The 15,502-nt window shown below is 43.1% G+C and overlaps 1 protein-coding gene across 3 annotated transcripts in view; it reads right to left on the bottom strand.

The window, feature by feature from the left end:
• Positions 1–15,502, bottom strand: part of Pip4k2a (phosphatidylinositol-5-phosphate 4-kinase type 2 alpha) — a 171,258-nt gene that overhangs the window by 55,509 nt on the left and 100,247 nt on the right. For 2 of the 3 annotated variants that reach the window (XM_057787809.1, XM_057787807.1), the window contains exons 2-3: positions 14,254–14,351; positions 12,379–12,475 (exon numbers count right to left, since the gene is read on the bottom strand). In XM_057787809.1, the coding sequence (XP_057643792.1) occupies positions 12,379–12,475; positions 14,254–14,351 (195 nt within the window). Of the gene's footprint in view, positions 1–12,378; positions 12,476–14,253; positions 14,352–15,502 lie in introns of those variants that run through there. The other variant, XM_057787810.1, reaches the window with a different exon arrangement.

Below are 15,502 nucleotides of genomic sequence, written 5' to 3'. Positions count from 1 at the left end.
GGGACGCAGCTGTTTCTGGGTAAGGCATGCTCCTGAAGGGGCACTAAAACTCAGTGCTTCACCAGGCTGGACTCGGTAACTGCTTCTTTGGTTTGCTGTTGGAAAATAATTTATTGCCACCTCTCCAGGAAAGCTGACACAACTCTCCCCCACAAGGTTCTCCTTCTGTCCTTGACCTCTGCTTATAGTTCAGCATCTTCTCAAACTAATGGCTAAAGATGGAGGCAGGGGGACGTGGAGCAGGACAAAAGAGGTCTGCAACAAAAACCAGTGCAATAACAATCAGAGCCCAACAGCAATGGCCCCTACTCCCGCGACACAGCTCAACTGAATGAACTCCAAGCTTCCTACTTCCTCTTGTAATTATTAATCAGGATTAATTGGTACTGTTAATTCCCAGAAATTTGGGAAATGGCCAGTGATTTACCATTAATTTATGAAATAAAAAATGGATAAATGTAAACAAAATACAAAACATGCTATATTCATTGGCTATAGCTTTTCTTCTATACATTTGAAAATTTCTTTTCATAAATTCTATAATCCTTTAAAAGTTGTCATAAGTAGATATACCTTGTCCCAAGAAAAAGGCAGACAAAAACCAATATTGGGAAAAGTCTCATACTAAATACACACCAATTTCAAACTCTGAGTTTATTTTCAAAAAGAAATCAATTTTGCGTGCATGTATGTGTATGCCTGCATGTCTCTGTGTGTATGCATGTGTTTGTGTATATACATGTGTACATGTATGTAGGCAAGAGGTTGATGTTGGACGTCTTGGTCTATGCATCTTTTTTTGAGAGACAGTCTTTCCCTGAACCTGGAGCTAGCTCATCAGTTCGGCTAGGCTGGCTGTCCAGCCCACCCCAGCAGCTCCTTTATCTTTCTCTGCTGCGCTTGGGTTACTGGAACATTTTGTTTTTACATGGGTGCTTGGGACCTGAACTCAGGTCCTCATGTTTTCACGCCACACACTACACCTACTGAGCCATATCTCCTGTGTCCCTAAACATTCTTTTGTTTTTTATGTAAATACATAATTTATTTGTGCACGCGCGTGCGTGCGTGCGTGTGTGTGTGTGTGTGTGTGTGTGTGTGAGAGAGAGAGACACACACCCTGTGAGAGTCACATGATCACTTGTAATTTCTTTCTTCTATCTCATGGGTTTTGGGAATTGAACTCAGATCATCAGCCTTGGCACCAGATGCCTTTATCCACTGAGTCATCCTGACAGCCCCTAAACATTTTTTTTCAGTAGTTTTATTTAGAAACATCTCACAGACCATACCACTAACCAAAAGCACACAACTCAGAAGCTTTAGCGTGTTTACAAAGCCATGCAGCTACTGCCATATCCTTTTAGAGCAATTTTAGCACTCTGTACCCGTTCCTGCTTTGATTCCTTTCTCTGGCTCTCACCTGAGAACTTCGTGTGGTGGTAGATTTGCCATTCCAGACATTTCACACAGTACAAAGGTGCCGCAAGCAACCCACACACTGTTTCCAATGTGCGGAAACACAGGCATCCCTGCATGAGGCCATTGACCGCACAGTTCTGCAAGCTACTGACGCTATGCTGACTCAGGCTGAGCAAGGGGCACTATAGGGGATCTCTGCTCATTTTAGTGCCTAGCCATAATTGCAGGGGACACATCACAGGTAGCAGATGTTGCTTCCCGGGCTGCTCCTGGGCTGGCTGGGGCTAAGGGTAAAATGAATGTTTGGACTTAAGTTGAAGTTCTAGGACAAAGCTGATTGTGCTCTGAGACTACTTAATGATGCTGTCCTTTTTAAAACCAAGCACACAATTTGGTATATAAGCTCACTCTCCCATAGACACATTTCTGGTCTCGTGCTATCTGATATCCTGTCTCATCCTCAACAGCTGCCTTTGAAGCTCAGGGGCTCTAGCAGCCCTCAACAGGAAACAAAGCAAGATAATGAGAGAAGTCCCCTTCAGTGGCTTTTCTGCATTTATAATTGGAAATCGACTATCCTTTCCCTTCAGAAAAGGATTAAGAGTGCTGCCTCTTCCAACAGTGGGCACTGAAGATGTTGACCTCCACAGTGGGAGGCCCAGGATTAGTGGAGTCTCCAGAAGGAGGAGAAAGCATAAAGGTCAATTTAATGAGCTCATTCCAATCACCAATCCTTTAGAGTTCTCATGAAACATCCTGTTTTAGTAACTGTTACTTTCTCCAGTACCTTTTTAAAAAATACCAAGTACTTTCACACTTAAGTCTCTTGACCTAGTCTCATATTTGCATATATTTTTGTAGTTTTCCTCCTCATTGGTAGCCTGTATATTCTAGGAAAAGTCCCATATGAAGCAGGATGGCTCAGTGGTAAAGGTGCTTGTCACCAAGCCTGACAGATGACCTGAGAGGGGTGCCCAGGTTCACACTGTAGAAGAAAGAACTGTAAGTTGTCCTCTGACTTCCATTTGGATACTGTGGCACCTCAACCCACTCTTTCTCATAATATACACACAAAATAAATAATATAAAAATGTTAAGATCACATATGAAATGTTTTTAATGTTAGTCAGAAGGAGGAACACTTGGAAAATCAATCCTGCCAAGCTCAGACACAGGAAATCATTAGCTCCCTAGGAGAGTCTGTCAATATTAAAAAACATGTATTAGTTACAGTTTAGGTCACCGTGACAAACACCTTACAGGAACAACTCAAGTAGGAAGGGTTTATGAGGCCTGCACAGTCACCTGGGGCATCATGCAGGACATGAAGGCAGCAGGAGAGAGTGGTGGGCGGGCATGATGGACAGGAAGGAGAGTGAAGCTGGGACAAGCTCTGATCCTGAGACTTGCTTCTGCCACTGAGTCCCCACCTCATGCACCGCATCCTCCCTCATTTCACAGGTAACACGGAGACACGCTGTGGAGGGTCATGGCATCAGTCACGGAAGACCAAATTCCCAGGAGAGGCTCTCCCGCAATGTGGGCTACCTGTTTCATGGACCTGAAGCCTGGAAACCAATCCCAATTCTGTGGACGACTCAGGGTCATGACTACAGGCCTCAAATTCCACAGCCCAGGAGGACAGTGTGATCACGGCCTGGAAAGGCTATATTCTGGGATTACCCTGGACATACGTGAGCAAGCACAGGTGGTCTTCTGACATCACCACACAGTTAAAGACCAACATGTTAGCCGTGACCATCCAGAAGTCATTAAATGCATACTGTGTTCAAAGCCCTGTGTTAAGCTCTTGGGGAATTTCGAAGAAAGTCTGAACTGGGCTCCTAAGCACAGATTGGCTTTCACTTTAGAGGGGAGCAAAATACATTTAATGCTCATCAATAATGAAAAAATTCTCAGAAAAGGGAGGACAGCAATGGAGTCTAACGGACTGCAGAACGGAAGTGCAGGAGCTTCACAGAGCGTTGTGAGAGCAGCATTTTAAACTCCCAGGGTGGCACTTGACTTTGGAGACAGAAATACCAGACACCAGCACCCGAGGATCGTGAAAAGCAAACACTGTGTTTACCCCATACCCAGGGTACGACTAATTCTGACTAATAATTAGCCTGGGCTATACACAGTGAGGAACAGCTCAAACAGGCTCAGGGAAGGAAACACAGGCCAACAGGAAGCCTGGGCTAGATCGTGGGGGTGGGGTGGGCTGTGATAGGGAAAATCATATTCTGGGCGCTCAAAGAGGAAGCAAAAAATCCCCAAATCAGGGGCAGATTAGATTGGCTGTGGGGTGTGTGCTACTCTCAGAGTGTTGAGCACCTGAGACGGAACTCCTGCGTGTTTTAGCTCAAGTGCCTCCATGCACAGTTAGAGTCACCATCCAGAGCCCTGTGTGATGTAGAATGTGATTATCCTGAGAGAACAAGCTGCAAGAGCCAGCTGGGCAAAGCCAATGACCCAGGAGTGAAGAGGCAAGAGTAAAACTGCACGCACACACACCTTCAGACGGGGACACTGTCGATGTGGCTGTCAAGAGACAGAATCCTGGAAGAGTCCCACAAGGACTCCGGTGCTCACACTTCCTGGAGCTGCGCCCTTCCTGCTCACTCCTATGAGTACCACCAAGGGCACTCAGCTGAGTGGGTCACAGTCTCTTTTGGATACTTCATGGTCTTCTCCAAAGCCACAGGTCAGAAACTCAATTTCACTTCCCATCTCTTACACTAAGCTCCAAATTTCCCCGAGACCCACGTGACTTGTTCTCTGAGTTGCTGGACAGCAGCTCCTCCTTGGTGCTATTCCTTTTCTCTCACTGGCCATTGGCCCTGACTTTTCTGTTTGACTTTCTTTGTGTGAAGCTGTTCTCTGTCAGTGACAAACGACTTGGTTCTCTTTTCCTCTGTAAACACTGGGATTCTCCTAGCCTCCCATCTTCTTACCTCTCACGAACCATTACACTACCTTTAAAAGGTGTGTATGGGGTAAGAGGAGGCCTGGAGAGATGCTCTGGAGTTCCAGGTGCCCTTGGCTGCTCTTTCCACTCATGCAGGGTGGATCACAAGGGCCGGAACTCCAGCTTTTAGATACCTGATGCCCTCTTCTGTCCTCCATGGACACCTGCACTCATGTGGCATACATAAATATACATAAACAAAAATAAATCTCTTAAAAATGATTTACCAGCCCACTCCCAGGTTTCAGAGGCTGGGAGATGGCTTGGTGGATAGAGTACTTGTCATCCAAGTTAGGATCTATAGAATCACATAAAGCCAGACAGGTACAGTAGCCCACTGTAGTCTCGGCACTCAAAAGGTAGAGACGGGGTTCCTGGGGCAGCCAATGAGCTCCAGATTCAGTGAGAGACCCTGAATAAAGTAGTTTTCAATTAAGAACGATATCAGATATCAGTTTCTGCCTTCTGCATGTTTGCGCAATGCATACATGCATTCACACATGCATTCAAATCATATAAATCATAAAACCAAAAACAGACTTTGTAGCATTTCTCCTCTCCTGCACAAGAACCACAGACCTGCTTGCTAGATGCAGAATAAGCGTGAGGCATTCAGAGCTGTTGCCACACTCTCCGTGTGTGTGGCCATTCCCCATCTGTGTCTCCCACGGGTCCCTCTCTACCCCGTTGGTTTGACTGCATAAATGCCCCTACCCCTCTCTCTTTCTTCCAGAACTCTCAAGGGTACCCCAGAAGGGTAGGCAGTAATCAAGACTACAGTTTCTTCCTTCATATAGTTTGAAGTCGGCTTGAGAAATGTATACTGAAAACATCTTCATTCAACAGAGTTGACATCCCAGATGGATTGGTGGGATCCCCCTACTCCCTAAGTTTAGTGAACTGGGGAGTTCTCCAACTTAGAGCGTAAAACTTAAAACAAGAACATCAGAAGTTGAAAATGTTAGCCTTTAAAATGAATTATTTTTAAAATTAGAATTCTCTGTTGCAGACACAAAGAAGAAAGGGCATCAAACGTGAATAATGAGGGATTCTAATTCAGGAGGCGCGGTGGGGGAAAACAAAACCTGGTATTATCCAACACAATGAACAAGAGGGCTCGGTTTCAACTGTGCCCTGTATTTAGGTTGAACAGTGCAGGCTCCATCCTGGGCAACTTCTTGGTTTTTGGTGGGCAGTCCTCTCTGAAGCTCACCAGCAGATCGGAGCTTCCAGCTGACTTCCCAGGACTGTTTTAGAGGTCCCAATATCCTGCAAGGCCAACAAGGAGGCTGCAGATTTTCTCAGAACGAATTAGACATCTTTCGACTGCTTTATTCTTTCATCTGTATCCCAAGAATGTCTAGACCCTGGCTTCAAAACCGAGGCTGTAGCTCAGTTGGTAGAGTGCTTGCCTAACAGGCATGAAGCTATGGTTCTGTCCTGCGTGCATAAAGCCGGGCGGGATGGCACAGGATTATAGTCCCAGAACTACTGAGTAGGGGACATGTCTGGGATATTTAGATAGAATCTGATGTTCAGGAGCACAAATAGATACATGTAGAGTCAAATAGCTTGAGTGAAATCAGAATGGCAGAGGCCATGGCTTAAGGTATGAGAAATACAGAAAAAGTAGTTATCTTTAAACGCATCTAGAAAGAAAGGCACAGGGGATCACATGGACCTATAATAATCAGAAAACTGTGACTCAGTCTAGGACATCACAAACCGATCATATAATTAAACACATACTAGGGTACTGTAGTCAGACTGAATCTGAAATTACCATGTCCCAGGAAGGCTCGTGTGTAGAAGGCTTGATCCCCAGCTGGTGGAGCTCCTGGGGGCTGATGAGACTGTGTGAGTTCTAAGCCAACAGCCAACATCAAACTAAATGGAGACAAACTCCCAGTAATCCCACTGAAATCAAGTACAAGACAAGGTTCCATATCTATTCAATATAGTTCCTGAGGTCCTAACTAGAGCAATAAGACACCAAAAGGAGATCAATGGGATACAAATCAGAAAAGAAGTCAAACTCTCAATATTTGCTGATGATATGATAGTTTACATAAGCAACCCCAATGCAAAATATAGATGACGAGAAACAGGTTAAATTAAGACATAAAAGCAAGCAAGAAACGAGCCTAAGCTAAGGCCGAGCATTCACAGCTAATAATAAGTCTCTGTCAAGATTTGGGAGCTGGTTGGATCCAAAAGAAACCCGCTACAAATACCCACAGCCAAACATTAGGCAGAGTTTGGGATTCCTGTGGAGGAGGATAAGAAAAGGGTATAGGAGCCAGAAGGGTCAAGGACACCATGGGAAGACTCACACAGTCAACTAACCTGGGCTCATAGGGGCTCACAGCGACTGAATGGACAAACAAGGAGGCTGCATGGGACTGACCTAGGCACTCTGAAGACATGTTACAGTCGTGTAGCTTGGACCTCTTATGAAACTTCTAGCAGCTGTCTCCAACTCTTTCACTTGCTTCTGGGACCCTGCCTCTAATACTGGGTCACCTTGTCCAGTCTTAATATATGAAGAAGTGCTTAGTATTATTGCAACTTGATATACCATGTATTATCAATACTCATAGGAGACCTGCCCTTTCCTAGATGGAGGAAGAAGAGGAGGGAATTGAAGGGTGGAAGGGAGGTAATAGGGGAGGGCGACTCGGAGGGGAGGATGAGGAGAGGTTGTGTCTGGGATATAAAATACAGATGAAGAGAGCAGGCCTGAGGCAGTGAACTCTACAGAAGCAGGATTGAGCCAGTGCCCTAGGCCAGAGCGGCCTAGTTGCTATCCTAATATCTAACCAAATAGACTTCAAACTAAAATCAATCAAAAGAGACAAAGAAGGACATTTCATATTAGTCACAGGAAAATTCATCAAGAGGAAATCTCAATACTGAACATCAATGTCCCAAATACAAGGACACCCTCATATGTAAAAGAAACACTTCTAAAGCTTAAATCACGCATTAAACCCCATACACTAATAGTGGGAGACTTCAACACCCCTCTCTCACCACTGAACAGGTCAGTCGGACAAAAAATGAATAGAGAAATAAGGGAACTAACAGATGTTATGACTCAAATGGACTTAAGAGACATCTATAGATATTCCATCAAAACATAAAAGAAAATACCTTCTTCTCAGCACCTCATGGAACCTTCTAAAAAATTCACCACATACTCAGTAACAAAACAAACCTCAGAAGGTTAAAAAAAAAAGGAATAACCCCATGTACCCTATCGGACCACCATGGCTTCAAACTAGAATTCAACAGCAATATTAATTCCAGAAAGCCCACAAACAGATAGAAATTAAACAATGCTCACCTGAATTACTGAATTATCAATGGGTCAAGGAAGAAATAAAGGAAGAAATTAAAGACTTCCTAAAATTCAATGAAAATGACCACACAACATACCCATATTTCATTATGGGACACAATGAAAGCAGTGTTAAGAGGAAAGTTCATAGCACTAAATGCCTATATAAAGAACCTGGAAAAATCCCACACTAGTGAATTAACAGAACATTTGAAAACTTTAGAACAAAGAGAAGCAAACTCACCCAAGAGAACTAGACAGCAGGAAACAATCAAATTGAGAGCTGAAATTAACAAAATAGAAAAAAAGTAAATACTACAAAGAATCAATGAGTCAAAGAGTTGATTCTTTGAGAAAAATCAACAAAATAGACATTTACCTAAAGTTAACCAAAAGGCAGAGAGAGAGAATATCCAAATTAACAAAATCAGAAATGAAAAGGGGGACATAACAACAGACACAGAGGAAATACAGAGAATCATCAGGTCATATTTTGAACCTGTATTCCACAAAATTGGAAAACTTAAAGGAAATGGACAATTTTCTGGATAAATACCACTTACCAAAATTAAATCAAGACCAGATAAGCAAATTAAACAGACCTATAACTGCTGAAGAAATAGAAACAGTCATCAAAAGTCTCCCAACCAAAAAAAGCCCAGGATCAGATGATTTCAGCTCAGAATTCTACAAGACTTTCAAAGAAGAACCAATACCAATATTCCTCATATTGTTCCACACAATAGAAACAGAAGGAACATTGTCAAACTCTTATGAGGCTACAATTACCCTGATACCCAAACCACATAAAGACATTACCAGAGAGAGAATTAGAGACCAATCTCACTCATGAACATTGATGCAAAAATACTAAATAAAATATTGGCAAATCAAATCCAATAACACATCAGAACCATCATCCACTATGATCAAGTCAGCTTCATCCCAGAGATGCAGGGATGGTTCAACATAGAAAAATCTGTGAACGTAATCCACCATATAAACAAACTGAAAAGCAAAAACTACATGATTGTCTTATTAGATGCCGAAAAAGCTTTCAACAAAATACAACATCCCTTCATGATAAAGGTCTTGGAGAGAGCAGGGATACAAAGAACATTCCTAAATATAATAAAGGCAGTATACAGCAAGCCAACAGCCAACACCAAACTAAATGGAGAGAAACTCCCAGTGATCCCACTGAAATCAGGAATAAGACAAGGTTGTCCACTCTCTCCATATCTATTCAATAGAGTTCTTGAGGTCCTAGCTAGAGCAATAAGACACCAAGAGGAGTTCAAGGGGATACAAATTGGAAAAGAAAAAGTCAAACTCTCATTGTTTGCTGATGATATGATAGTTTACATAAGAGATCCCAAAAATTCTACCAAGGAACTTCTACAACTCATAAACACTTTCAGTAATGTAGCAGGATACAAGATTAACTCAAAAAAATCAGTAGCCCTACTATACATGGATGACAAATGGGATGAGAAAGAAATCAGTGAAACATCACCTTCACAATAGCTACAAATAGCATAAAATATCTTGGAGTAACTCTAACCAAACAAGTGGAAGACTTGTATGACAAGAACTTTAAATCTTTGAAGAAAGAAATTGAAGAAGACACCAGAAAGTAGGAAGATCTCCCATGCTCTTGGGTAGATAGAATTAACATAGTAAAAATGGCAATCTTACCAAAAGCAATCTACAGATTCAATGCAATGTCCATCAAAATCCCAGCAAAATTCTTCACAGACCTCGAAAGACCAGTACTCAACTTCATATGGAAAAACAAAAGCCCAGGCTAGCGGAAACAATCCTGTACAATAAAAGAACAATCCCTGACTTCAAACTCTACTGCAGAGCTACAGTACTGAAAACAGTCTGGTATTGGCATAAAAACAGACAGGAGGACCAATGGAACCAATCAGAGACCCAGATATTAATCCACACACCTTTGAACACCTGATTTTTGACAAAGAAGCAAACAATAGAAAAATGGAAAAAAGAAAGCATATTTAACAATTGGTGCTGGCATAACTGGATATCAGCATGTAGAAGAATGAAAATAGACCCATATCTATCACTATGCACAAAACTCAAGTCCAAATGGAGCAAAGACCTCAACATAAAGTCAGTCACATTGAACCTTATAGAAGAGAAATTGGGAAGTACACTTGATCGCATTGGCACAAGGAACCATGTCCTAAATATAACTCCAGCAGCACAGTCATTGAGAGAAACAATTAATAAATGGGACCTCCTGAAACGGAAAAGCTTCTGTAAAACAAAGGTTATGGTCAACAAGACAAAACGACAGCCTACAGAATGGGAAAAGATCTTCATCAACCCAACATCAGACAGAGGTCTGATCTCCAAAATATACAAAGAAGTCAAGAAACTGGACACCAAAAGAACAAATAATCCAATTAAAAAAATGGAGTACAGATCTAAACAGAGAACTCTCAACAGAGGAATCTAAAATGGCTGAAAGACACTTAAGGAAATGTTCAACATGCTTAGTCATCAGAGAAATGCAAATCCAAACAACTCTGAGATTCCATCTTACACCTGTAAGAATGGCCAAGATAAAAAACACTGATGAGAACTTATACTGGAGAGGTTGTGGGGAAAAGTGATCACTCCTGCATTGCTGGTGGGAATGCAAGCTGGTACAACCCCTCTGGATGTCAGTGTGGTGATTTCTCAGAAAATTAGGAAACAACCTTCCTCAAGACCCAGTAATACCACTTTTGGGTATATATCCAAAGGATGCTCAATTGTGCCACAAGGACATGTGCTCAACTATGTTCATAGCAGCTTTGTTTGTCATAGCCAGAACCTGGAAACAACCTAAATGCCCCTCAACTGAAGAATGGATAAGGAAAATGTGATACATTTACACAATGGAGTACTACACAGCAGAAAAAACGACATCTTGAATTTTGCAGGAAAATGGATGGAGCTAGAAAACATCATTTTGAGTGGGGTAACCCAGACCCAGAAATACAATTATCACATGTACTCACTCATAAGTGGTTTAAAAATATATAGCAAAAAAAAAAAAAACAAAAAAAAAAAAACAAACCAGCATGCAAATCAGTCTCAGTAAACCTAGACAACAATGGGAAAATTTTTTTAAAAAAAGATCTCCTGAGTAAATTGGGAGCATGAGGACCTTGGGAGAAGGTTGAAGGGGAGGGGAGAAGCAGTGAGGGGAGCAAAGAAAAATGTAGAGCTCAATAGAAATCAATAAAAACAAAAAGCAAAACAAAAACTAATATATAGATGAATTTTAAAAAAAAAGCTGCTACAATGAAGCATGCCAGAAATTCTTAGAAACATTTAACAAAGGTGGGTGGGGAACGGGAGCTGAATCTTTAGGAACGTAAGTTAGGCAAGCCGAGTTTGCCTTAATGAGAGCATTCAAGAGAAACCATAGAGCAAGCTGTGGCAATACAGCCCTTGTTAGGGCACCTGGAGTGATAATGTGTCGCTTGAGGCAGGTTTCAAGTTTAGGGCAAGTTAGAGAAAGTGTTTATTTATTTGAGAAGGCTTTCGACAAGTTAGACCTTAGATTTCTGCTTTAAAACAACAAAACAAACAAAACCCTTAGCACTTATAGCTCTCCTGACCACATGAGGCTCAGGACTCAATGAGAGGTGCAGAGTTTGAAATGAGAATGGCCCTCACAGGCTCACGTATCTGAATACTTGGTTGAAGTTGGTGAAACTGTTTGAGAAAGATTAGCAGGAGGTGCGTCTTGAGGGGCAGGCTTTGAGGTTCTAAAAGACCATGTCCTTTCCAGTTAGCTCCCTCGGCTTCATGCTTGTGTCTCAGGATGTGAGCTCTCAGCTACGGCTCCAGCACCATGCCTGCCTGCTGCCAAGCTCCTTGCTATGATGGTCATGGACTCAACCTCTGAAACTGTAAGCTCCCCCAAATTACCGTGGTCATGGTGTCTTATCACAGCAATGGAAGGGCTAAGAGAGCAGCAGGCCTTCTTCTGCAAAACTGACCAGGGAGCAGCCGCTACTGAAAAAGCCACATCACACGTCAAAGTCACAATTGAGACTGCGCATGCAGGGAGAGAAGTGAGAGCCTGTTAGTACATGGTCGGTAGATAGGAAGGCACAGCAACAGTCAGCAGGCTGGCAAGTTCCTGCAGGTGACCAGAGCGCTGTGGCCCCTACAGTGCAGCACTGTAGACACAAAGCAAAGCCCGATGAGAATCATGCGGAAGGAGACAAGAGTTTGCCAACCTGCAACCCTGCAAATTAGCAAGAACACAATCCCTAAGGTTCCTAAGTGGCCTCTGCCAAAATAGAGAAGCATGAATTTAACACACACCTACACGCTTGCATGGACTGATGACACACCCCACCCTAGAGTGTGGCTGACAGAAACTTGCATCTAGAAGTGACAGTGTTCACAGAGCTAAGTGCTCTGTCTCTTTGCACAGAAAATCCATGTCTTTTCCTATAGACATCTCACTGAAATCAAACCATGCAGAAACCTTAAAAACTTCCATTATGCCTAACTTCAGAATGATCACTGAAAACTGTGCATGCAAACTCTCTCAGGAGAACTGAAACACAAGCCCTATTTGATAGAGCAAACCCATATCACAAAAGCAGCTCACCTGGAAATCTTGGTCATCGATTCCAAACCTCTCCCGAAGATTCCGGAAGACCATTGGGCAGTATTCCTTAAATTTGAAATGGCTCGGCATGTTTTCCCTGCAACGGTCACATTGTGGAATGAGGCTCAGACAGACAGGAGGTTAGCAGACTTCCCGATGCCCCCTCGGATCTGTGCGTAACAGTGAAGGCGAGAATTCACTGCCCACAGCAAGCACAGATGGACTCCACAGGACCAGGTACAACCCAACCAAATCTGACAGACTGACAATGCTGTCTGTCTCATACTGAGATTGTGTTACTCTTCATCTTGGCTGATAATGCCAGCCACTCTCTAAGGCGAGGGGTGGGGAGGGACAGTATGGAAGAGTATGAAGGAAGAGCAGACAAAATGGCAGTGAAAAGTGTAAGCAGTGTCAACCTTACTGTGGAAGCAGCCATCAAACAAGCTGGCCAGACACCCAAGACCCACATTCCAAATCCACAGGTCCAAAAGAAACTCAGGACAAATGGCTAATGGCACTGCCTAACAGCACACCAAAGCGCATACTCCCTCCAGGCTCATTCAGTAACTGTGGCTCCCCTCAGCTCTTCCATTCCACCCTACCCTAAACTTCTCCAGATCATGGCTTCCTGTCCCCAGTTTTCCATTTCCATATAACCCTGCCATTTTGGCCATGTGCTCTAGTGATCCAGCTCTCTTGGTCCTTGCGCGTGCACACACACACACGCACACACACACACGCGCACACACACACGCACACACACACACACATCCCCCCTCTCTCTGCTTTCTCTCTCGCCTTCCTCTCTCACTCTCTCCCCTGCCCCCACCATGGCCCAGTTCAGTCCACGGACCATGTTCATTGTACCACTGTGTCTCTCCCTGCTCTGGAGTCAGCCAGATGTCTCTGGCTGCACTCTCCCTCACAGCTACAATAAAAACCTTCCCCTCAACTATACCTTTGTGCAGTCATATGTTCTCATTTATACACTCATGAACGCAACCTCTAAACAGTATTATGGGGAGAAACAAACCCATACGTTTGCAACAGAACAACAGCCTGCTTAAGACCTTGCATGAAGGCCTGGGGTGTAGCTCAGTGGTAGGGCACTCGCCTAGCATGTGTGAGTCCCCAGGTTCAATTCCTTATACTACAACAAAGAGAAAATGAAGAGAGAAGTTTCAAACTAACTCTGATATGGGAGGCTACTCTTGGGCTCACCCCACTCGTACAGAATTGCCCCTCCATTGTGCTCTCACAGAGCAATGGATACAAATTGCGCACACCCCTTTATTACTAGTTTACTTTTGTATACGTGTCAGTTTCCAGGTATTGTCCTGGCTGTGAGACCTTTGAGGGAAGGACCATGTTGTATCTCCAGTTTTTAGATGAAATGCCTAATATGTAATCGACTTTTCATAATGATATCAAAGGCATCCCATTTACGTGATGGATATTAGCAATGCCCAAACATGACATCCAGTTATGTGTTATAACACATCTTAATTATTTACTGTTTTATAACATAGTCATTTTTATTAATAAAGCCACTGTTTTCAAAGAACAGAAGTCCATAACTGCTCAAACAATCCAAGTAATTTACAGTTCCAAAAATTTAAATAGTAATGAGGATATCACTTCTAATACATAAGATACCCATAGGGAACAATATGCCATATGGCAAAGGGATATTATCCCAGGGGGCCTGCTGCTGCTTCTCTGAATATGACAGATGGCCATGTTTACCAAGGATTAACTTCACCAGCAAAACTTTACTCCCACCCATTGGAAAAAGTATGTGAATACAGAAAGTCACAAAAAGTCCTATTCTGCAGAGCCAGGGCAGGCTCCAGAGAAGCTGACTGTACTTACTTGTTAAAAAGGTGATTATCCACCTTTATCTTCGAGTAGGCTTTGAAGTCATCTGGCATCAACATGACAGGGATTTGAACATGGCTCAGTTCGTTGATCTGGAAAAACACAAAATAAACAGCACCGGTTACTACCATCCTGATGAGGATAACTGGACTCTTCACCATACTGGCAAAGAAACCTGGTGAACGTGGGCATTCTGCCCACCCTCTGCGTCCCACCGTGAACTCTGTCCTCCTGCAGTCCTCACTCCTCCAGCTCTCACCCTTGGCCTGGGTGACACAGGGGGAACATGGGGGCCAGAACTGAAGGCTATTTGTCCCTCAGGGACACATCCTCCTCCCTTGTCTTCCTCGTCCCTCCCAGACACTCAATTCAGAACTCCCCGACCCCATTTCTAGGACAACTTCCTCTGTGAACAAAGTGTTGTCTGAGAAAGAGAATTTTAAATCCTGAAGTAAATATTTGCTGAATTAACAGGTACCATTTATATACTGGGGCACCCGAAGGATGATGAAGGCATAAGTCATAAACAATCCCACACCAGTTTGGAATTATGATTAATAGGGTGGTACTTATTTAAAGGGGAAAAAACTTACAGATCACCGTCCCAGACAACAGCCCTCTGTGCAATTAGGAAGAAGTCTAGTCGCCGGAACCGGAGCAGGAAGTAAAGAGAGCGAGGAGGGAAGTAGCCGCTTTTTTAAAGGGAGAGAGACCACGCCCCAATGGGCTGGTATCTCAGCGGCTATTGGCTGGAGGAGCAGAAGGACCTCCCACAACACCTCCCCCTTTTGTTTAAGTAAGAGAGTTCTAAACCTACTATGAAATTATATACAATAAGTACAAATATCTATTCTAACTAGCTTAGGTCTTGTATAATACATAGCTTGGCCAAGTCATGAGTGGAAAGTAACTACATTTATATAGTCTTCAACCCCATCGAAGATCTGAGAAGGGAAATAATGTTACCTGAGTAATTAGGAAGTGCAATCAAACAACTTCCAAAACATGCAACAAATCAGAGACAACTAGCTACCTGGGCAATCACCCAAGGTCACGTTTGCAGCGTTGAAGCAACCAACTTTGGCTAAGGCCTAACATAACTGACATACCATTTTCAAAGGCAAGAAACTTGTCAAAACTATCTTACCCTGTCTTGGCAGGATATGACAGTCCTGTTTTTTCCATTCACAGATACTCTGTATTTCTGTCAGTGGTTGAGATATGGGCATTTCTTTGCCCAAAG

The sequence above is a fragment of the Chionomys nivalis genome, chromosome 13 (genome assembly GCF_950005125.1).
Source record: "Chionomys nivalis chromosome 13, mChiNiv1.1, whole genome shotgun sequence".
Classification (NCBI taxonomy): Eukaryota; Metazoa; Chordata; class Mammalia; order Rodentia; family Cricetidae; genus Chionomys; species Chionomys nivalis.
Note: the sequence above shows the minus strand (reverse complement) of the source record. Positions and strands in the feature narration are given on the sequence as shown.